A 22,722-nucleotide genomic window follows, 5' to 3' on the forward strand; every position below is an offset into this window, starting at 1 on the left:
ATGTGTGGCCATTTAGTTAAAATTGAATAAAATTTAAAATTCATCTTTTCAGTTGTACCAGCCTCATTTCAAGTGCTTAGTAGCAACAAAACAATAGCTAGTGACTACTGTTTTGGATAGTAGAAACATAGATCACTTTCATTGTCAAAGAGTTCTTTTGGACTATGCTGCTGTAAAGCACTTGAGCTCTGTCCCAGGAGTAATGCTTTGTGGGACAGGTGTTGAAGCAACATTGGCTGAAATGGCCCTCTTCCCTGTCCTCCTGAGATAAGGAGCTAAAACTCTTGCTGAGGTTCTTGAAAGTCAAGTGTTGGGGGCTCACTGGGTTTCATCTCTCTCTTCTGCCAACAGTGCTGGAGAGCTGGCTAGACTACACTGGGGAATTGGAGCCCCCAGAGCCGCTGGCCAGGCTTCCACAGCTCAAGCATTGCATCAAACAACTGCTGACAGACCTGGGCAAGGTGCAGCAGATCGCCCTCTGCTGCTCAACATGAAATTGGGCAACCAAGACTAATGGGGACACAATCCGGGGCACCTGCAGGAGGAGCTTCGCATATTTAAATAAATAAATCTAGCATGCTGAATGCACGTGACACCGACTAACTTCAGGGATCTGGCCAGGAGTGTGAAGACATTGGACAAAGAGGCCATTTTGGCTGCTGGAGGGCAGGGCACTCTGATCTGGAAGCCTACCAAGAAGGTAGCAAATAGACTCTTGGGATTCCCTTCTGTGCACATCATTGAATGAAGAGAGTCTTTTTGCACAAACTTCACTTGAAATCGTGCCACTGATGATAAATGGAATGAGAGCCAAAAAAGTTTGTTGGAAACAGTTGTAGATTCAATTTACAGTTTATTTAATTGACTTTTCTGTCAGGTTGGGGCACATGCCAAACCTTTTGATTTCTGCCTGGCATGTTTAGGCAGCAGGTATCATTTTCATTTTCCAGCTTCATGGGAATGTTGGGACTTGACTATGCTGCGGAAGTTGGGAAGGAGCAGAGGCCTCAAATGCCCTGCTTTCTCCTTAGGACTCTTCACTTTTCTCACCACATCTCTTGCATGACTTTATGGTACCAGGGACAAGTTTTATATGTTTCACCCCAGAGTTGGCTGGGTTTTGGCTTTTCATAGAGGCCATACAGCTGAAGGAACTAGAATCTTGATGTAAAAGAATCTAGGAGGAATTCCAAACTGAAGCAGGCAGGGTCTAGAACCCAGAGGACAGCATTTTCTATCCACTTCTTAATATTAAGACAGCTTCCTAGTTCTATTTAAGGTTTAAAAAAAAGTTTCCCAAAATGTCAAACTCTTCCACTGTAAAGATTTGTTACAAAGAATATGGTTTGGGGAATTACTTTATTTTGTATTGTGGTCAACAAACTTCAGATTCTCTATGTGCCACTTTTCTCCTTCCCTGAAAGGTATGTTCAATAGTTGGCATTTTCAGAATTGTTAATATACTTTAACACTTTAAATTTCCTGTTTATATTACTCTGTGAGATCAAGGTGATTATGCTGCTTAAGGTCCAAGTTTCATCTATTTGTACCTTTTGAAACAATATTTGTGTTACTTTTGCAGGTTACAGTTCCACATGTAATTGCTGTATTTTGTTTTGTTTTTATCGAGCAAAGTTAAAACATTCCTTGCTTTGAGGAATGACCTGATTCACTGATTTTCTTATCACTAAAGATAAAAATCAAAGCACAGCTGTCCATTAACACAATTATGGGTTTATGAATCTGTAATGTTATATGCTGCAAATATTTACTATGTAAACGTATAAGCCAATATCTCAATAGCAATGACAGTATCTCCAGCAATTGTTGGAATGGTTGGGCTTTAAGACACAGGTCATTGTCTTTGTAAATTCAGGCCTCTGGACCTAAGATGTTTTAAGGAATGCCCTGTCTAGTGATTTATCCATCATTTGATATAAAATAAATTATAGGACAAGTTGACCTGTGTAACTGATCCATGTGGCTGGCTGTAACATCTGTAAGGAAGCTGACACAATTCCTCTACAAGAGGCTGTTTCACACTGCATTGGTGTTTCTGGTGTGGGAAGAAATGGCTCAGTGTGTGGCGTCTGTGTTCTGGATTATTTATCAGACAGCTGCATTTTAAGATTTGTGTAATGTTTATCTGAAAAGGGAAGAAGCAGGATGATTTTCTATAGCCATAACTGTGGGGCTATATCGATTGTTGTATTATTACTTATTTTTCTGAAACTACATTTGAGTATCACAATTGGGGAAGCTGTAATTTTTAAGAGTCAATTTAATGTCTTGTTCAAAGATGGAAGCTGAAACTGAATTATCCTAATTTTGTCAAGTGGCCATTACTGGACTTATCATTTAGGTTTTATAAAATAATCCCGTTTCACTCATTGTGACTTTTGTTCTTAGGGAAGCAGGGAAGACTCCCCAATGTTCTGATAACCTCAGTGTGCTTCCCTAATTTAAAGCCATGTTGAGGGGCTCCATTCCCAATTCCTGGGTCAAGGTGAATTAACCCCAAGTTGGAGCACTGGAAACTGTTATTTGCAAACATTGCTGATTACCATTTAGAAATATGTGCACTACCTAAATTTTGTCTATTGAGAAAAGCTATCCACCTATAAAAAACTGCCTTGACAAAAACAGTTCTGGTTTGACTAATCATTTTGCTTAATTGATGACTTTATACAAGGTGGATTCTCAATGAGCCAACATTGCACTGTGGATACATATCTATGTTTACGCGCTAGTAGAACAGAAGGCGCTGTATATAGAAATGTTGCTTTGAAGCAATATTTGCAAAAACATGCAAACTTCTGTATCTGTATTTGGAAAAAAATAAAACAGGTTCTTGTTGCTGTTTCAGTCACATATTACTGAATTACTTTTTAATATGTATTATTTAATCTTCTGAAACTTTTTTTTTTCTTTGCAGTACTGGGGATTGAACCCAAGGGTGCTTTACCACTGAGCTACATCCCCAGCTTTTTTGAGACAGATTCTCTACCTTGCTGAGGGTCTAAGTTGCCATGTCTGGCCCTGAATTTGTGATCCTTTCTCCCCAGGCTCCCAAGTTACTAGGATTACAGGCCGTGCCCTGCTTGTAACCATTACCTTTTGAAGGAAGCCTGCTTTTATCTTTTAAACACATCTATGTTTTGCAGGAGGCAAACCCAGACTCTGCCAAGAAAGCCCAAGAATATACAAATGCTTATTTTTATACAAGATCTCATTAAGTTCCTGAGGTTGACTTTGAACTTGCCATCTTCCTGCCTCAACCTCTCCTGAGTTGCTGGGATTAGGGGCCTAAATTTTGACAAGGAAGTCAAGCAGTTTTAATAAGCAAGTCCAATGGCATAAACCCTGGCTCACAAAACAGACCTAGTCTCTCTGTAAGGGCAAGCAGTAAATAAAACATTTGACATGAAAATAGCCAAATAACTTGGGAAACTTATGCTCAAAATGCAGGTGGAGCAAGTTGGTAGCTGTATAGGTACAGAGGTAGCCATTGAAGTGAGCATTTAATAGATTCAGCTATTTTGCCTTCAGAATCCCACAGCCATGAAGTATCCCTATCTTTTCAGGTAGGAAACAAAACTCAGGTTCTAGCCATTAAGAGGCAGAGGAGGAATGGAACTGCTGAAATCTTCATCAAACAGCCTTCCACTAGACAAAGGAAACCCAAGAGGGTTCTTGGGAGTCCAGAAGAAAAACTTCACAGATGGAGGAATGGTCCAGGTCTAGCCAACATTTAAGGATCTCACAATAGGCAACGAAAGCCCAGGGAACAGCAAAGGCTTTATTCTCGTGGGCTTCCAGCTTCCTTTCTCTAATAGCAGAAAGGAGGTAGGAAATAAACTCAAGTGAAATAAACCCAATGAAGGACGAACAAAATAGACACACTAAGGCCACAGGAGCTGTCAAAACTCGTTTTTCATTAACATGGGGTGGGGTGCCAGGCTCCGACCCCCTACGCATCATGGCCCCAGTCTAAGAAAGTGCTCAGCCTCGCCGTTCAGCCGGTGATGCGCACGTCCGCGCGGCGTCGGAGCCGCCGGGCCCGCGCTGCCTCAGGTAGAATGGCCAGTAGCTGCTCCTGCACCAGCATCTCCACCATCTGCTCCTTTGTGCGGATGTCGGGCCGCAGCCACTGGCGAGAGAGCTCCCGCAGCTGCCGGAACGCCTCCCGGGGGCCAGCCGCGTCCTGGTAGCGGAATTGCCGGAAACGCTGGCGGAACGTCTCGGGGCCGGGCCGGGAGCCACTCGGACCTGTAGGAAAGTGCGGGGCAGCTTCGGCTTGAGGTGCAGAACCCGGGGGTGCGGGCCCCAGAGGCAGCTCGGGGGCCGCGAAGGCCGCCGCGGGGGCCACAGGATTCACTTCAGGGATCGCGGCGTTGGCGCTGGCGGGCTCAGGGGCAGGCGGAGACGACTCTGAAATCCAGGATCCCGCAGAGTTGGGCTCAGGGTCGGTTCCCTCTTGCAGCTCGGGCGGCGCAGCTGCTGGGTTCCCGGTGGCTGCTAAACTCGGCTCGGTCGCCGCCATGACTTCGGCTCCCGGCGTCACTCTTTGTCCGGCAACTGTGGGCTCAGCACTGCGTCTGCGTGAGGTTGGGGTGAGGGAGATGTTTCTCGCTAAGAGCGGAGCCCGCACCACCCTTGCTAGAGGCGGACTCGAGACCCACCGAAGCTCGCCGAGCTTACCTGCACCGGCAAAGCAGCTGGAGCGACCGGAAGTGGGAGTCTCCTCTAGCTTCTCTATGATCAGGTCAGCGCGAGAGCACCCGGAAGCCGAACCCTGGCTTCCGCAAGCAACGCCCCCTAGCGTTGTGCAGTCACGTCAGGAGGTCACTGAGAACGTATTGCGGCCGTCGAATCCCAGCATGCAGGGAATCTGGCTAGGTGGTAGCACCCCCTGACCTCCCTCGGTGTCGAAGCAAGAGTTGGAATGCGCGCCGTAAAAGGCGCCGAAGGGGGAGTCCAGAAGAGAAGAGGTAGACTTCAAGTTCCGGTGTCTCGGCCGAAAAACTAATACACTCGCTCTCCTAGGAAAATTTAAATTACAAATGTGACTTACAGTATAATGTTGTTGATCTGCTCTGGGCTGAAGTGTTCAAGTCAGGCTGGCTTGGAATTTCCTTTGCAAGAGTTCTTTTCCTGACGGCCCCTGGCAGTGATGGTACCTACCTCAGAATTGTTGGGAGAATTAAATAAAGCCCTTGGAAAGATAGAGCTTTAAAAATGTTTGCTGTGCAGGGGCTGGGGCTCAGTGGTAGAGCGCTTGCCTAGCATGTGTGAGACACTGGGTTTGGTTCTCAGCACCGCATATAAATAAATAAAAATAAAGATCCATTGGTATTATATATACATATATAATTGAATTATATATAATTGAATTTTATATATATATATATAAAACACACATATATAAATATAAAAGTTTGCTGCTGTTTTCATTAGGTAATTGCTTATTATTTCTTATTTGCGAAATAAGAAATACGGCGTGAATTTAAAAGATGCAGGTAATAGTGTGTAGCGTTGACAGCCCTTCCATAAATGTTATTATGTTCTGTTTGACAGATGATTCATAAACCGGTTTTGTATCTACATTTCACAGAAAGAGAAACCGAGGTCCCCAAAGGGACGCCTACCCCATATGACCCTTGCTGTGCCTTTGAGCTCTGTGGAGGATGAATGGGCATATTTAACAATGATCAACACACAGTGGCCCTTATGCCAAACTTGCCCTTCCTGTAGGATGTCTCCCTTGCATGGGTAGAAGTAAATCCAGTGGATTAGATTTCAAATCCTTGAAAGTCATCACAATAGATCTTTCATGGTATTTAGCTGCTGCCATTAAATCTTGAGAGATTTCTACCTTTTTTTTTTTTCTTTTTGATAAAGTAGAAGAGCTGACCACTGTATACAAAGGGGTATAGTGAACGGGAGCAAAATTTTGTGCAAACTACAAGCTAGATGGAGTGGTTAGGACCTAGAGAAGGGGTGAGATGAGGTTGGAAGGTTGGTGGGAGGGTAAGTCATAAAGGTCATAGAGTTACATATTTAAAATTTAAACCTGTCCCATTGGAAAAGAGAGTGAAATTTTATGGTATTTGGGATCATGAATCATGGAATGAATCATGAAATGTCACATCTCTAGTCCATTTCTTCCATCCTTATTGGAATCATGGAATATTAGAGATAGAAGAGGGATCTTAGAGATCTATTAGAAAATGGACTGTTAGAATACAAGACTGTTAGAAATTAAATTGAAAAATCCAGTTCAGTTGTCTTAAACCTTTATAGGTTGCTCAGAATTATATATATATATATATATATATATATATATATATATATATATACACACATAATACCTTTTCCTAGGACAGAGATACAGTTATGTGCCTCTTCACATAATTTCAAGTAATTTACTTATACCCTAGAATTTACCCAGAAGCCCTAGGTTAAATTTAAAATACATATTTATAGGTGGGTGCCTAATCCCAGCAGCTTGGGAGGCTGAGGCAGGAGGATCTCAAGTTCAAAGCCTCAGCAACTTAGTGAGGCCTTAATTAACTCAGCAAGACCCTGTCTCTAAAATATAAAAAAAAGGGCTGGGGATGTATCTCAGTAGTTGAGTGCCCCTGGGGTCAATCATTTGTATCAAAAAAAACCAAACAGGCAAAAAACCCAACATATTTATATATGTTCTATTCCGTTTTGCAGATTAAGAAATCAGCATGCCAAAAGGTGAAGAATTGGTACAAAATCAAATGTCTAGTAAGTAAATTCAAAACAGTAATTTTTTTACTTCTGTTCCAATGCTTTTTTCATATCCTCTTTTTCAGTTGTTGATGGACCTTTATTTTACTTATTTATTAGTATGTGGTGCTGAGAATCGAACCCAGTGCCTCACACATGCTAAGCACTCTACCACAGAGCTACAACCCCAGCCCTATTATATTCTTTTTATTATCATTAGATTGAGAGCTCACTTCAGAAGGTTTCATAAGTAACTGATCTTATATAACTTAGCTTCTGATACAAGGCCAGACATCCAGTAAACCCTTAGTAACTATTGATTTAAAAAGAAAAGAGGATGGGCTGGGATTGTAGCTCGGTGGTAGAGCACTCGCTTAGCACTTATGGGGCCCTGGGTTTGATCCTCAGCACCATAAAAATAAATAAATAAAATAAAGGTATTGTGTTCAACCAAAATAAATAAATAAAAAGAAAAGAGGACATGGGCTGGGGTTGTAGCACAGTGGTAGAGTGCTTGCATAGCACATGTAAGGCACTGGATTCAATTCTCAGCATACATATAAATAAATAAAATAAGGGTATTGTGTTCATCTACAACTAAAAAATATTTAAAAAAAAAAAAGAGGACAACAACATGGATTGCAGACCATCTCTGGAAGGAAGAGTTCTAACATGATTCTTAGATTCTGAAAGAGACTTTAGTGTCTTGATGATACACTGGTGCTGGGAGTTGTGTAAAAGAAGCCTGAATATTTTTATAAAAATCTTTTATTTTGAAGTAATTATAGATTTATAGAAAGTAGCAAAAATAAAGCACAGAGTGGTCTCTTGTACTACTCACCCAGTTTTCCCTTATAGTAACATCTTATATAATTAGAGTACAGTAGACCTTATTATTATGATTGCTCAGTTTTGCAAGTACTTGTTTGTGTATGTGTATATATGTTTATGAATATAGATCTGTGTTCTGTGTAATTTTATCAAATATTCATGCGACTATTAACCACAATCAGTATTAGAACTATTTGATCACCACAAAGATCATTCATGCTATCTCTTTATAATTGTACTTGGTTTTCTCCCTTCCCCTCATTCCTAACCACAGACAATCACTAGTCTCTTCTCCATCTGTATAATTTTGTCATCCAGAAAAATTCTCTGAAAGAATCATCCAGGTTGTTGAATGCAACAATAATATATTCTTTTATTGCTGAGTAGTAATCCATGGTATGGATATATCAAGGTTTTTTTAGCCATTCACCTGTTGGAGGACAGTTGGATTATTTCCAATTTAGAGATATTACAAATAAAGCTGCCGTGAATTATTTTATTATTTTATTATTTATTATTTTATTCATTGTTGTATTTATATGTGGTGCCTGCAGGTGATTACAACTAAACAAGATAGCTCTGCATAGTCAGTGAATAAAGGAACTAGTACAGGCTCTGGCAGAGAGTATTCATTTAGTAAATTTTAAAAATGGCAATAGTTATTAAGAGATAACACTTACTTGAATGTATAAGTTTTTTTTTTTTATGTGTGATATTTTTAAAAACTGACGAGCTCAGAGGTACAGTATGCTTAGCATACACAGGCTTTGGGTTCAATCCTCAGCACCAAAAATGCTCAAGTAAAATTTTGAAATTCATAGGCATTGCATTTATTAGCCATTCTTAAGCATCTCTATGTGATACTTTATTTATTGACGAGAAATTAAGGTCTAAAAATATTAGTTAACTTTCCCAGGTTCAGCCAGTGTTTTAGGATTGGAATTTAGCTGGTTGACTCTAGATCTAATAGGAAGCCATGAAAGGAGTTGAAACAGGGAAGGGGTGATGTGTTATAAGAGACCAACTCTGGATAAAGAATACTGCTTTATTGCTGACTATTTAGGTTATTTCTTACTTTTTCATAATTAAGATAATATGACAGTCATCTAGTATTTGAAGATCTTTCTGTATCTTGGATTACAAATATTATTGCTATCAAATTTATTTGGTTTCTGATTTTGAAAACAGAGGTTCTAATAGCACGAGTTTGATGAGTAATGCATATCCATGTTCCCTTAAACTGTAGTCCTGAAAGAGAACTGTATTTTTTTTGCTATATATTGCCACATTTTTAGAGTTGTATTTTATTCATAGATCCTTACGAATGAACAAAATAAAGTTCAGAGAGTGCAAGTACTAGTTAGGCTAGAACCAGGGTCCATCGATGAATAAGAGCTGTTCTGTTTCCTCTTTGGCATTGATATTGTCATGTTTTTGAAAGCCATTCTATAGATGGTTAGTGGTATCTCATTGTGGCTTTAATTTGAATTTTCTCAATAACTTAATGATAATAAGCACATATGCTTATCTGCCATCACTGTGTATTCTTTGGCAAAATGTTTGTTCTTTCTACATTTTTATTGTTGTGATATCTTATTGGTGAGAATTTTCTTTTAACTTATCCTAATTCAGTTTTTTAAAAAAATTGTAAAATATACATAACATTCAAAATTATCATTTTAACTTTTTTCCCCCTCCAGTACTGGGGATTGAACTCAGAATTATTGAGCTATATTCTCAGATCTTTTTATGTTTTATTTTGAGACATGTTCTTGCTAAGTTACATTGCCACTCCTGGCATGGCACTTGCAATTCTCCTGCCTCAGCTTCCCAAATTTCTGGGATTACAGGCATGTACAGCTGTGCCCAGCTCTATTCTAACCATTCTTAAATATGCAGTTCACTGGCATAAAGTACATTCACTTTATAGTACAACCTTATGACCATCCATCTCCAACTTTTTCTTTTCTTTTTTTGGTACTGGGGATTGAACTCAGGGGCACTTGGCCATTGAGCTACATCCCCAGTCCTATTTTATATTTTATTTCACTGAGTTGCTTAGTGCCTCACTGTTACTGAGGTTGGCTTTGAACTCATGATCCTCCTGCCTCAGCCTCTTGAGCTGCTGGTATTACAGGCATGCACCACTATGCCCGGCCAGAATTTTTTTTCATAATCCCAAACTGAAAATCTATGCCCATTAAAGAGTACTACTCCATTTCCCCCTCCTATTATTCCCCGGTAACCACTGTTCTACTTTCTGATATTTTGAATTTGATATTCTTTGTTCCTTATGTAAGTGGAATAATATATTTGCTCTTTTGTATCTGGCTTATTTCACTTAGCATAATATTTACAAGGTTCATCCATTTTGAATCATTATCAGAATTTTATTCATTTTTTTAAATACCTTTATTTTATTTTTATGTGGTTCTAAGGATCGAACCCAGAGCCACACACATGCAAAGCAAGTGCTCTACCACTGAGCCACAACCCTACCCCCCAGAATTTTATTCATTTTTAAGGCTAAAATTTATATATATATATATATATATAAATAATGTATTCTTCTGAATTTTGCAGATTGCAGTGTCAAGATATCACAATATGGTGCTGCAGTTGTAGCTCAGGGGTAGAACGCTTGCCTTGCATGTGTGAAGCACTGGGTTTGATCCTCAGCGCTACATAAAAATTAAAAAAAAAAAGGTATTGTGTCCATCTATAACTAAAGAAAATATTTTATTTTATTTTATTTTTATTTTTTTTTATTTTTTAATTTTTTAATATTTATTTTTTAGTTCTCGGTGGACACAACATCTTTGTTGGTATGTGGTGCTGAGGATCGAACCCGGGCCGCACGCATGCCAGGCAAGCGCGCTACCGCTGAGCCACATTCCCAGCCCTTAAAGAAAATATTTTAAAAAATGTTGAGCAAGCTTTGAAAAAAAAAGATGTCAAAATATGAATAATTAGTCCAAAATAAAAAAAAATAGTGTTTCCATTTTATTTATTCATTCACCTGTTGTGGTCACTTTGATATTTCCCTGTTATGGATAATACTGCCTTGAATATTGTTGTATAGCTATTTGTTTGAGACCCTGTTTTTCAGTTAATTTGGGTGTATCTCCAGAGGTGGAATTACCAATTACATATAGTAATTCTATATTTAATCTTCTGAGGAACCACCATTTTACATTCTCGTCATCAATATGGGAAGTTTCTTGTTTTTCTATATCCTTGCCAAGAGTCATTACTTTGCATTATTTTTTTTTAATGTGAGATATTCAGTATAAAATTTTAAGGTATGTTACCAACGGACAAGAAATTCAGATTTTCAACAGGTAATACGAAATTAGTAATACTATGATTTCATTTATATATACCACATAAAAATACCTCATTCCAGGGGGCCAGTGGGGATCATGGGGAAGGGAAAATATGGTTCAGACATAAAGACCCCAGTATGTTCTGTTCTTTTTTTTTTTTAAGTTTAAGAAGCTTGTCCTGGTTTTTATTGCTGATTTCATTTTGATAATTTATTTTATCAAATATGTTTGATCGTGGGGTAAAGATGTTTTGATGAACTGGAGCTAACAATCTAGCTAGACTATCTTTATAATTAATGCAGTTATTAATAATTCCTATGCTAGGTAAACTGCCGCAGTCTGGCTGGGCACAATTCATGAGCCACTTGTCAAGCAGAAATGAACAGAACACATACACACACACACACACACACACACACTGCACTACACAGCTCTTCAGGAATTCCCTCAGAGCCTAACTGCCACCACCGGATTCCAGCGAGCCTCTCAACCCCCAACTCCTCCTGCTCTTGAGGCTGATTGGCTGGGTTGTGTGGGCGGAGCCAAAAGAGTCCCCCAGTGAGCTGCTCAGTTGTCTGAAAGGGCAGGGAAACTGCCCAATGAGCATCACTGCATAGGAGCCAATCAGCTGGCAGCTGGAAGTTTGGTGGGGCCCCTTTGGGGGTGGCTCTCAACAGTAAACCAGTGTAAATGTAAGGGCTTAGATACTTTTCCTTTGTTTTCTTTTCACCAGTTTCTGCTCTGTTGCAAATCTCTGGTTCCTTTTTTTTTTTTTTAATTGAACTTTGTTTGGTTGTCAATGGACCTTCTATCTATTTATTTATTTATTTGGTTGATTTTTTGTTTGTATGCATGAAGTACTGAGGATGGGTCCCAGGGCATCACTCATGCCAGGCAAGCACTCTACCACTGAGCAACAACAATTCCAGTCCAGTTCCCTTTTTTAAGAAATATTTATTTTTTAGTTGTAGGTGGACACAATACCTTTATTTTATTTTTATGTGGTGCTGAGGACCAAACCCAGAGCCTCACGTGTGCTAGGTGAGCACGCTACCACTGAGCCACAACCCCAGCCCCTGGTTCCCATTTTTTATTCCTTAAATTTGCATATAATATGCTGGGCTGTAGCTCAGTAGTAGAGCACTTGCCTGGCATGTGTGAGTACTAAGTTTGATTCTCAGCACCACATATACATAAATAAATAAAATAAAGGTTGACAACTAAAAAAAAAAAAGATTATAGTACAAAATTCAAAAATCAAATAAGGGTAATTGTTATACTTTGCTTCTTTCCACACAATCTCCATTATTATTGTTAGTTCCATATATATATATATATTTTTTTTTTTCCTTTTGTTTGTTTTGGTACCAGGGATTGAACTCCAGGGGAGTTTATCCACTGAGTCACATCCCAAGCTTTTAAGACTAGGTCTCTCTAAATTGCTGAGGCTAGCCTTGAACTTGCCATCCTCCTGCCTCAGCCTCCCGAGCTGCTGGGATTTAGGCATGCTTCACCATGCCCAGTTTCTTTTATACTTTTAAATATGTGTATACATCTGTTTCTTGGTGTAGCAGTTTTGGATGATATCTTAAGACTTAGAGCTGTGAAAGTTAAAGAATCAAAGAATCCATATTCTTTTTTTTTTTGTACCAGGGATTGAACTCAGGGGTGCTTAACTACTGAACCACATCCCAGTTCTTTTAAATATTTTATGTAGAGACAGGGTCTTGATGAGTTGCTTAGGGCCTCACTAAGTTGCTGAGGCTGACTTTGAACTTGTGGTCCTCCTGCCTTGCCTCCCAAGCTGCTGGGATTACAGGCATCACCATGCCTGGCTAAGAATCCATATTTTTATGTCATCTCTCTCCTGTACTTGTTAGCTATATTATTTCTTGGCTCTTTTTTTTAAAATATTTTTTAATTGTAGATGAACATAATACTTTTATTTTATTTATTTTTATGTGGTGTTGAGGCTCAAACCCAGTGCCTAGCACATACAGACAAGTGTTCTACCACTGAGCCACAATTGCAGTCCCTCTTGGCTCTTTTTTAAGCTTTCCAACTCCTTTACTTGCTCTTTCAATCCTGTCTTCTGTTTTCAACCAGACCAGCAGCATCCTTTTTGATGGTTCTGAAATGATCTTGACTTCTGAGATGCTTTGTTTTTTTAAAAAAAATTTTTTTTTTTATTAGTTGTTCAAGACAATACAATGATCTTGACATATCATATATTTGATTCAAATAGGGTATGAATTGTCATTTTTCCATGTGTACAGATGCTTTGTTTTTTAAAATACTTGTTTCCCAAACTCTGCCAGTGCCATCTCCTCCATTTTTAAAAATTTTTATTCTTTATAATATTTTTTAAAATATTTATTTTTTTTAGTTGTACACAATACCTTTATTTTGTTTATGTATTTTTACGTGGTGCTGAGGATTGAGCCCAGGGCCTCACACTTGCTAGGCAAGCATTCTACCGCTGAGCCACAACTCCAGCCCTATTCTTTGTAATACCGTGTCCTTGCTTTGATCTCATTCTAAAATGTCCTGAGCCCTTTAAGTTCTTTTTTGTTAATGATTATCATCTATTTCATGTTAATTTTCATCTTTTTATTGATGTCTTTCATCTGTCATTTCTTTTTCTTATTCCCTGCCTACCCCTCCCACAATTTTTTGTAATATGTATACATAGATTTGGTGCTATTTTTTTTGTTATAATTCCTTTTGATAAAATTATTACAGAATCTTAGGTGTGAAAATACTACAGAGAGGTCTCTGGTATTCTTCACCCAGTTTGCCTCCAAAATAATATCTTTCATGACTATAGTATAATATCAAAACTAGGAAATTGACACAGGTACAATCCACAGACCTTATTTTTCTAAGCCCTCAGTTTTACATGCACTTGTTTGTGTGAATATATAGTGAATGTATAGGCCTACTATAACTCTTCTTTAGATGCATGCTAGGCAATTGGTATACCATGGAGCAACACCCCCAGAACCTGGGTCTTTCTTCCAGTTGTCTTCACTGCATTACGTATCCTTCTGTTTCTCCCTTGGTTGGCCAGGGTGTGAGTAGCAGATAAACCAGCTAAATAGGAATGGCAGATCTGGTGATATTTGAAATCAGTTTTCCACTGAGGATCCTATTGCAAAATCAAACTGAGGTTCTGTAATCAATTGCCATCTTTAATCTAGAAGAAAAAAAATACTTTTCCCTCGTCGTCTTTATTTTTAGAAGAACCCTAGAGTCATTTCTATCACCAAGGCCCTTCAACATTTTTTGTTTGTTCATTTTTTTATTTTTTAAACATTTATTTTTTAGTTGTAGTTGGGTACAATATCCTTATTTTCTTTCTTTATTTATATGTGGTGATGAGGATTGAACCCAGGGCTCTGCACATGCTAGGTGAGTGCTGTACCACTGAGCCACAATCCTAGCCTCTATTTATTTTTTTGATACCAGGGATTGACCCAGAGGTGCTTAACTACTGAGCCACACCCCCCTTTAAATAAATTTTTATTTTGGGATAGGGTCATGCTGAACTGCTTTGGGCCTTGCTAAATTGATGAGGCTGACTTTGAACTTTCAATCCTCCTGCCTCAGTATCCTTAGCCACCAAAATTACAGGCATGAGCCACCGCTCCTGTCTCCTTCAACATTTGATGCCTCATTAAGTTGAGGGCTTCCATTTTGCTGAGTTGGCCAGATTATCCTGATTTAACAAGACTTCAGGGACAATACCATGCACCCATTCTTCAGGGTCTAGCAAGTTCTTAGTCTCAGAGTGATCCCAAGGCTAAAGTGGATGTTTCTACCTCTAGCCCAGAAACCTGCTTTTCTTTAAGATGGCTCCAAGACTTTTGCAGTCATTTAGCCACTTTGAACCCTAGTGTTCTTGAGCATGAAGTTGGGATTAAGCTCACTCACTACCTTGTGGTATTTGTGAGGATTAATTGACATGAGTATTTTATAATAAAAGATTCACAGATTCAGTGCCTTTCCATTGTCCCCTCCTCCTTCCAGAATCTCATTATGACATCAGTAGATTCTGAGAATGAGGCTTCCAGCTGTTGTGGCAGGGTATAAGGAGAGGAAGAAACTCTTTCCATGCCACTGAGGGAAGTTGTTTGTTTCTAGTGTAATTGGATCCTTGGGGGAAGATTAGTCATATTATCCTTGAATGCATTGTATCATTTGCCAACTCAAGAACCATGAGGAGACGTAAGGTGTCTCATTACTGGCAACTCCTGAAGGAGGAACTGGTAAGGAGGATCAAGGGTTCTTGAGGGAATTCCTGAGAGGGAGATTAAACAAACAGGCATTTTGGGGAACAGGCAGGTAGGAGGGACCTTGGATGAGTGGTGGCCACCTGTACCTTTTAGAGTCACAGCGTGGCACAAAGGAAGGTGTTCCAGAAGGAGCTCAGAAGGACTAAATTCTGACCACTGTCCTATAGCCTCCTACCTTCTGGACACTGGGCAAGCCACCAGGCCACACTCTGAGTCTTAGAGTCCTGTTCTGTACCCAGTCTTTAGAGGCAGAGAGAATAAGACCAGGGTAGCAAGGTAAAATAATAGAGTAAGCTGTGGACTTGGGTTTAGAACTCCATTATCTATTAGTCATGGCAAGTTCCTTCGTTTGCTGTGCCTTTGTTTTCTCCTCTATAAAAGGGCACTGATAATATTAGGACCTATTGTATAAATTTACTGTTGAGGATTAAGTGAGTTAATACATATTCTAATAATGCCTGACATTACTAAATTATACTCAATAAATTATACTCATTATTTATTTAATAAATAAATAAACATTTATTTATTAATAAATCGCATTAATAAATTACCTTTCCCCATATTTCCTTTAGATATCTAGTTTTTTAATGAGATAGAATACTACAGTTGCAGGAAAAGCCCTTCTATTTCTCTTCACTGGTAATCACTTTCCTGAGTTTGGTGTTATCATTCCTGTTTACATTTTTGTTATTGTATATGTATATATCCATAAAAAACATATAGTGTACATAGGACACTTTTTTATTTATTTATTTATTTTAATATTTATTTTTCAGTTTTCGGTGGACACAACATCTTTGTTTGTATGAGGTGTTGAGGATGGAACCCGGGCCTCACGCATGCCAGGCGAGCGCGCTACCGCTTGAGCCACATCCCCAGCCCCGTCTTTTTTTTAAAAAGACACCTTAAATGACATCATAGTTCACTCCCCCCCATTCAAAGTGATTTCAGCTTTATTTACATTGATACACACAGTCTAGTGTTATGTTCAATCCTGTGACTGTCCCTTAATATGTCAGTCCCTTCCTCTACTGATGGACATTTAACTTATTTTCGGCCATTCACTTAACAAACAGTGCTGCCATGAGTATTCTCCTGGCTCTCTCCTTGTGCGCATGTGAGTTTCTCTAAGTATATATATAAAGTGTATAATTTCTTGATGGTAAATTACACATATCCTCAACCTTATAAAATGTTGCCACATTGCTCTACAACATTGTCATACCATGTTTCCCATTTTTGCAATATGTGTAAAATAGTATCTTATTATATTATTTACATTTCCTTTATTTCTAGTGATGTTAAAAATCTTTTCATAATTTATAGTTGATTAGAATTTTCCTTTGAATTACTCATTCATAGTTTTTGCTCATTTGTTTTTTTTTTAAAGAGAGAGTGAGAGAGGAGAGAGAGAAAGGGAGAGAATTTTTAATATTTATTTTTTAGTTCTCGGTGGACACAACATCTTTGTTGGTATGTGGTGCTGAGGATCGAACCCGGGCCGCAAGCATGCCAGGCGAGCGCGCTACCACTTGAGCCACATCCCCAGCCCCTTTTGCTCATTTGTTATTGGATTATTTATATTTTTTGTATGATTGTGTATTTTAAAAAATTCTACGTAGTTAACCTTTCAGTTATATGTAGGGTAAATATATTCTTTCAATCTGCAGTTTGTCTTTTCACTTTGTTTATGATGTGCTTATTAATAGAAGTTAGTAAACAAGTTTTTAATTTAATTTTTGCATTTTTAAATGAAAATTTTTAAATGTAAAACTTGAAAAAAATGTGTAATGATTATATATTAGAACTCTCAAATCAACATTTTGCCATGTTGGCTTTTTTGTGTCACCCCCCCACCCCATGCTGTCTGCAGTTACTTGTGCCCTTTATTTTCTGGATAAAAGTGAAAGACTTCACATTTAGGTAGTAGTATGTTAGTGAGTGTTTATAATGCTGATTTCTAGAGTGAAGAATGCCCTTATTTGTAATAGTTTTTGCCAATTTCTGTGGCATTAATACTCTCACTGTGGCTAGTTTCAAGCTACCAACATAATTTCAACAGGCAACCATTTCTTCAGCACATCATAGCATTTAATCCTGTTAAATTTCATCTTGTTCAGTGCCATCCAGCCTTCTTTTGACTGTTGTTAACAGATGATCTCCATTGATCTTGTTCGCTTTGTTTCTACAGGGGCTGTACCAACTTACCATGGACATCATAATGATGATCCGAGTGTGTAAAATGTTCCGCCAAGGACTCAAGGGATTCCGAGAATATCAAATCATTGAGGTCCCTCACAGAAAGCATCCTCTCTTCTCCTTCTGGGATGTAAGCATCTGGCTTAGTAGGATTGTTAGGATTTAAGGAGGTCTAATATATAGCACCCCATTTCCCAGCCCATGCTCAGAATCAGCTGAGAGAAAAGACAAAGGACAAAGCAGATATGAGATCCAGCAATCAGTTTTTATTATTAATGACAGACTTATATTGGAGAAGGTGGGACTTCTATCATCAAGCAAGAGAGTTACCTAATACCCTCAGAATTAGCCTTTCATGCCTTGTGGCAGGCAATGCTGAATGAGGCAGGTTTCCAGTGCAATGTGTTTAGCAGAATGTGAATTCAGAAGAAAGAAAAAGGAAATGATCACACCAAGATTCTCCTTCCAAACTTACCAAGGAATTCGTCCTTCCTTTTCCATAGGTATATTAACAGTGTTCTACTAATACCCATCTTTGCATATAGAAAGAAACATAGAAATGAGGAAGACATGGTCTGATTCCAAACATGATCATAGGAGCCAAAAAGAATCTAGGAGCCACAACAGAGCCAGGGTTTTCTGAATACCACAGATTATATACCATCTTTACTTCCTTTCCTATCGTCCCAAAAGGGAACATTTTCAGGGCCATGTTCATTGTGGTGGACCCTGCTTTTAGACTTTCTAGAAGTTCCCACTTAAAAGTATTTTATCCCAGTAGTAGATCAGGGGTCTTTTTGGCTCATAAATGGTGAAAATTTGGTCACCATTCTGTTAACTTGACCTGGTTCCCTGAAGATATGTCATGTCATTACTGTATTCCCATTGGTGTGTTCCCAGGCTTTAGCATTTCCCCAGCTAATACATGGAAAAGCCCTGCCCATTTTCTTCTTGTGCCAAGAGTGATTAGACCCAGAACTCCTCTCCACCCCTCACATCTTGTCCAAGAAATTTCCCACAGTGATTTCTGAAAGATAGTGGCTAAAGAAGAGAATGAGGATGGTAATGGGGGGAGTAGGAAGGTAGCCTTCCGTTGGTTTCTAAGGGGTCAGCAGGTGATCTAACTGATGTGTGTGGTAGCTAAGTTAAGATACAGCAGGAAAGCCAGCCCAGTGGCATATGCCTGTAATCCCAGCAGCTTGGGAGGCTGAGGCAGGAGGATCATATGTTCGAGGCCAGCCTGAACAACTTAGCAAGAGCCTGTTTCAAAATAAAAAAAGACTGGGAATGTAGCTTACTGGTAGAGTGCCTTCAATCCCTAGTACTGGGGTTGGGGGGCAGGAAATGGATAGATAGATAGATAGATAGATAGATAGATAGATAGATAGATAGATAGTAGGGTGTAGAGCTTATGAGCCAGTTGGAGAAGGAAGATATGCCCTTTCAAAATATATTCAGGTTTATCTATTTTTAGATATGCTGGACAAGCCAAAGAAATCTATAGCCACATGATTTGGGCCATTAGGGAAGAGATGGAATAGAAATATAATCTGAGAGACTCACATTTGCTCCCAGGAAGGACAAACTGATTTTCAGGGTGGCGTGCTGTGGTGAAGCAATGAGCCCTGGAGATCGGGGACTCCCCAGGAGATGCAGGCTGCTGCATGCTTAAGTTGGAAGCTAAAGACCCAGATTTAGGCTTAGCATGAAGCTAAACCTAACCACATTGCCACATGGAGTGACTTTGGGCTGAGCAGAAGCTTTGCAAGGGCAGTCTACCAGGGGTCAGGCGGAGAGCTAGGGACCAGAGCACAAAGTAAGGTAGACAGCCAGAGGCTGGTTTTCAGTTAAAAGTAAATCAATATTTTAGAGCATCACCACTTCTTTCAGTGGCCTCCCTGAGAAGCATTGCATGGATACAAAAATGCTAAATTGTGGTAGGGTGAGGAGTATGCAGGGATCTCAGCGGGATGTAGGGAATAGTATGAGATATACCTCTAGGAGAATGAGCTTCCTGGTTTGACCCAGAATGATGGTCAGGGCCTTGATTTTTTTCCTTCCCCGCTTTCTATTTTTCTCTACTCTCCACATCCTCTATCATCTGTCAGAAGGTAGGGTTGGATTAGCTCATCCCTGAGATATGTTACCCCTTCTCCTGGCCATGCTCCAGGAAAAGCCTTGGGTTCAGATCCACCTGACCCACTTATTTGCTGTGAGGTCCTTTAAAAAGTTCCTTCACTCACCTCAAGCCCAAAATAGGGCTTTGTCCTAATGACTAAACAGAGTAAGGTAAAAAAGGTGTATCATGCTTGGCTCACTGTACACATTTTACAAAGCTTGCTTCATTTGTTCCTTTTTATCCCTGCTCCTTTTCTATATGTATTTTCTTGTTTGTTTTCTTCTTTTCCTTCTTCCTTTTCTCTGTTAATCATCTATTTTCTCTGTACCCTTTCTTCCTTTCTCTGCCTTCACAATAATGTTGATGGCTGTGGCTGGAAAACAGTGTAGTGCTGAGTTAGGGCTTTTTTTTTTTTTTTTTTTTTTTTTTTTTTTGGTACTGGGGATTGAATCCAGGGGCACTCTTAACCACTGAGCTACATCCCCAGTCCTTTTTATTTTTTGAGACAGGGTCTTTTTATATCGCTGAGGCTGGCCTCAAATTTGCAGTCTTTCTGCCTAAATCTCCTGAGTTGTTGAGATTATGGGTGTATGTTGAGTTGAGGCTTTTTACATAGAAGGGCCAGCTGGTAGGGCATTTCTTATTGCTTCCTGCCCACCGTAGTGATTCAGGTACACAGAAGGATCTCAGATACAGAATTCCAGGAGTAGTCTTACTGACTCTCCTTTCTCTCCCTGCCTCATTTCTTTCAGAAAAAGAAGCAAGGCCGAATTATATTTGATACCGAGGACTTTGTTGCTGAGGAGGTATGCACACCTGTAATATAGTGGGGGGGATGTTCTGTTTGTATTATAGTCAAAGAAGCACTAGGTATCAAGAGAGCTGGTTTTGGTCCAGACTCTGCCATTTATCCATTATGTCACCTCTGAGCCACTTTACTTTCCTCATCTATAGATGATTTTAGTGACATTGTCCAGCCCTGGCATTCTAAGACTGTGAGCACCTCTGAACCTGTTGTCACTGAATAACTGAGTGGAACCAGTTGTCACTGAATAGCAGAGTTTCTGGGTTTGGACTCATGGGAAAACAGAAGAAAGCAAAATAGGATGTGAGAGACCCAGACAAAAGAGAAGGAAGCCAGGTGATGGAAAAATTCTTGACCTGAGTGAGAATTCTGGTTCTGTGATGAGCACTCTGAGAGATGTCTGGCACACCTGCCCCCATATGGGTGTTGGATGCCCTTTAAGTTTTTCATTCTGATGAGGGAATGGCTTTATATCTGTGTGAGGCTTTACACTGTGTGACTTATTCTGTAAATTTCAGGCATCATTATTATCTTCCTTACTTCTACCCACCAAATCTTAGATGTTAAATTAAAATTAAAATTCCAGTTTAAATTTCAAGGAAACTACATAGGAAGATTTGAAGTTCTCATTAATGCAGCCTACTTGACCCTGGTCTTAGAGTAGCCATGTTGATTTTTCTCTCAGGGAAAGAGGAAAAAACAGAACCTTAAAATTGGTACTAGAAACACCTGTGCCCATCCTTGTTCTTCCCCTCACCCTTTTGGAGCCAAAGTATGGTTTCTATTGCCTGCTTCTCCTGGACATAATCTTATTTCTTATGTCCTCTCATGAATGAAGCATAATCAGGTAAGTCTTCCAAATTCTGTATTTCTTTAGATTTCAAGATCAGCCAGTGTCTGACATTGGGCATTGAAGATTACCCAAGTTTTATGTGGGGTCCTGTCTGAGAGCCACAGAACTCTAGAGCTGAGGGCACTTCTGGGCAAAGCAGTTGATGGATAGAAGAGGGCACACAGGGAAAAATCCATTGTTATAGGCAAGGCTTATAGGTGGCAATCTAGTGAGTCATGTGTGATTAGTTCCAGTATTGAGAACATCTTGACTAAGACATGAGCAAAGTTTTCTGATTACCAATGTGCTTGTGCTGAAAGGATGCTACAGGGTCCCTGGAGTCTGAGGAGCCCAAATTGCCTGGGAGTTTTGAACTTTGGCATGTGGCAGATCTGCTCATAATTCTGCCTGAGTATTTTCATTTTTCAAATGAGCATAATGATTCTTGGACTGAATGGGGATGCAGTGAGATGAGTGTGTAAGATGCTTGTCCCAATGTCTGGCAAACCCTAAGCATTCAGTATATGTCAGCCATTATTGTATGGGGATACAGGAAAGCATACAAGCAGGAATGTGGGGAGAAACTGCTTGTCCTCTGTCACTCTGGGCCTCTCTCCTTAGGGTCACTTCCCTTCAAGGGCCATTCAGATCACGCAGAAGAAGCCTTCCTGGAGGACAGAACAGGAGATCCAGGCTCTCTGCAATGTCCTACAGGTTGTGGATAGCTACCGGAACTACACAGAGTCCCTACAACTGCTCTTGGCCAAGGTCATGCGCTTTGAAAGGTCAGAGAGGGGCATACCTCTGGCCCCTGGGCTTGGGTGGGACTGGACTGGGCAGGAAGAGCCTGACTGAGAAGGTGTGGGAGGGTCTACCCACCCCTCTGAAGAGTATCAGCAATGAAGTCTGTCAGTTTTCCTGGGTGTTTACTGTTATGGTGACAGCACAGCTTATTTTATTCACTTACTGAATCTTAGATTTAATGAGCCATTGAATCTGAAGAGGCTTTAGGAAGAACCTCTGAAAGTCCATTTCCTTCATTAGTCAGATGAGGAAACTGAGGTCAGTGAGGGAAAAGACTTATCCTAGACACCCAGTGTCTTAGTCCATTTTATGTTGCTAATAAAAATACTACAGACTGGGTAGTGATCTAAAAAGGGAGGGGTCATAGTCTGATCTAAATTCAAGGGGCCACATCTAGTGATGATGACCTTCTCTTTGGCAAACTCCCAAGGAATCATATGGTGAGAGACTGGGAGAAAATATTAGATAAAGTCGTACAGATGGAGTCAACATGACAGAATATTGGTAGATATAAAATATCCCGGCTCTCTCATAAATCTACCAATATTCTGTCATGTTGACTCCATCTGTATGACTTTATCTAATCTTTTTCCCCCTGTGCTGGAGATCAAATCTGAGTCTTGTACATACTAAGTGCATTCTCTACTACTGAGCTATACCTCTATCCCAATCTTATCTAATCTTAATCACCATCCAAAGGCCTTACATCTAACCATCATAACTTAATCCTACTATTACTCCACATTGGA

At 39.7% G+C, this 22,722-nt stretch overlaps 3 protein-coding genes across 20 annotated transcripts in view; 2 read left to right on the forward strand and 1 right to left on the reverse strand.

Annotated features, from left to right (window-relative positions):
• The window catches only part of Phf20 (PHD finger protein 20), a 126,324-nt gene extending 123,451 nt beyond the window's left edge, over positions 1–2,873 (forward strand). For all 7 annotated transcript variants that reach the window (XM_040275986.2, XM_005329880.5, XM_021729561.3 and 4 more), the window contains one exon: positions 352–2,873. In XM_040275986.2, coding sequence (XP_040131920.1) covers positions 352–494 — 143 coding nt within the window. In that variant the 3' untranslated portion in view covers positions 495–2,873. The remainder of the gene's footprint in view (positions 1–351) is intronic.
• A 1,042-nt stretch (positions 2,874–3,915) lies between these two features.
• Scand1 (SCAN domain containing 1) lies at positions 3,916–4,543 on the reverse strand. Its single transcript, XM_040275989.2, has one exon. The coding sequence runs from the start codon at positions 4,541–4,543 to the stop codon at positions 4,016–4,018; it is 528 nt and encodes a 175-aa protein (XP_040131923.1). The 3' UTR covers positions 3,916–4,015.
• A 278-nt stretch (positions 4,544–4,821) lies between these two features.
• The window catches only part of Cnbd2 (cyclic nucleotide binding domain containing 2), a 60,970-nt gene continuing 43,069 nt past the window's right edge, over positions 4,822–22,722 (forward strand). For 3 of the 12 annotated variants that reach the window (XM_078051707.1, XM_078051706.1, XM_078051715.1), the window contains exons 1-5: positions 4,823–4,991; positions 6,724–6,777; positions 17,406–17,543; positions 20,285–20,338; positions 21,791–21,954. In XM_078051707.1, coding sequence (XP_077907833.1) covers positions 17,424–17,543; positions 20,285–20,338; positions 21,791–21,954 — 338 coding nt within the window. In that variant the 5' untranslated portion in view covers positions 4,823–4,991; positions 6,724–6,777; positions 17,406–17,423. Of the gene's footprint in view, positions 4,992–6,723; positions 6,778–15,118; positions 15,185–17,405; positions 17,544–20,284; positions 20,339–20,532; positions 20,674–21,036; positions 21,185–21,790; positions 21,955–22,722 lie in introns of those variants that run through there. The other 9 variants (XM_005329933.5, XM_078051709.1, XM_078051714.1 and 6 more) reach the window with 8 other exon arrangements.

The sequence above is a fragment of the Ictidomys tridecemlineatus genome, chromosome 5 (assembly GCF_052094955.1).
Source record: "Ictidomys tridecemlineatus isolate mIctTri1 chromosome 5, mIctTri1.hap1, whole genome shotgun sequence".
Classification (NCBI taxonomy): Eukaryota; Metazoa; Chordata; class Mammalia; order Rodentia; family Sciuridae; genus Ictidomys; species Ictidomys tridecemlineatus.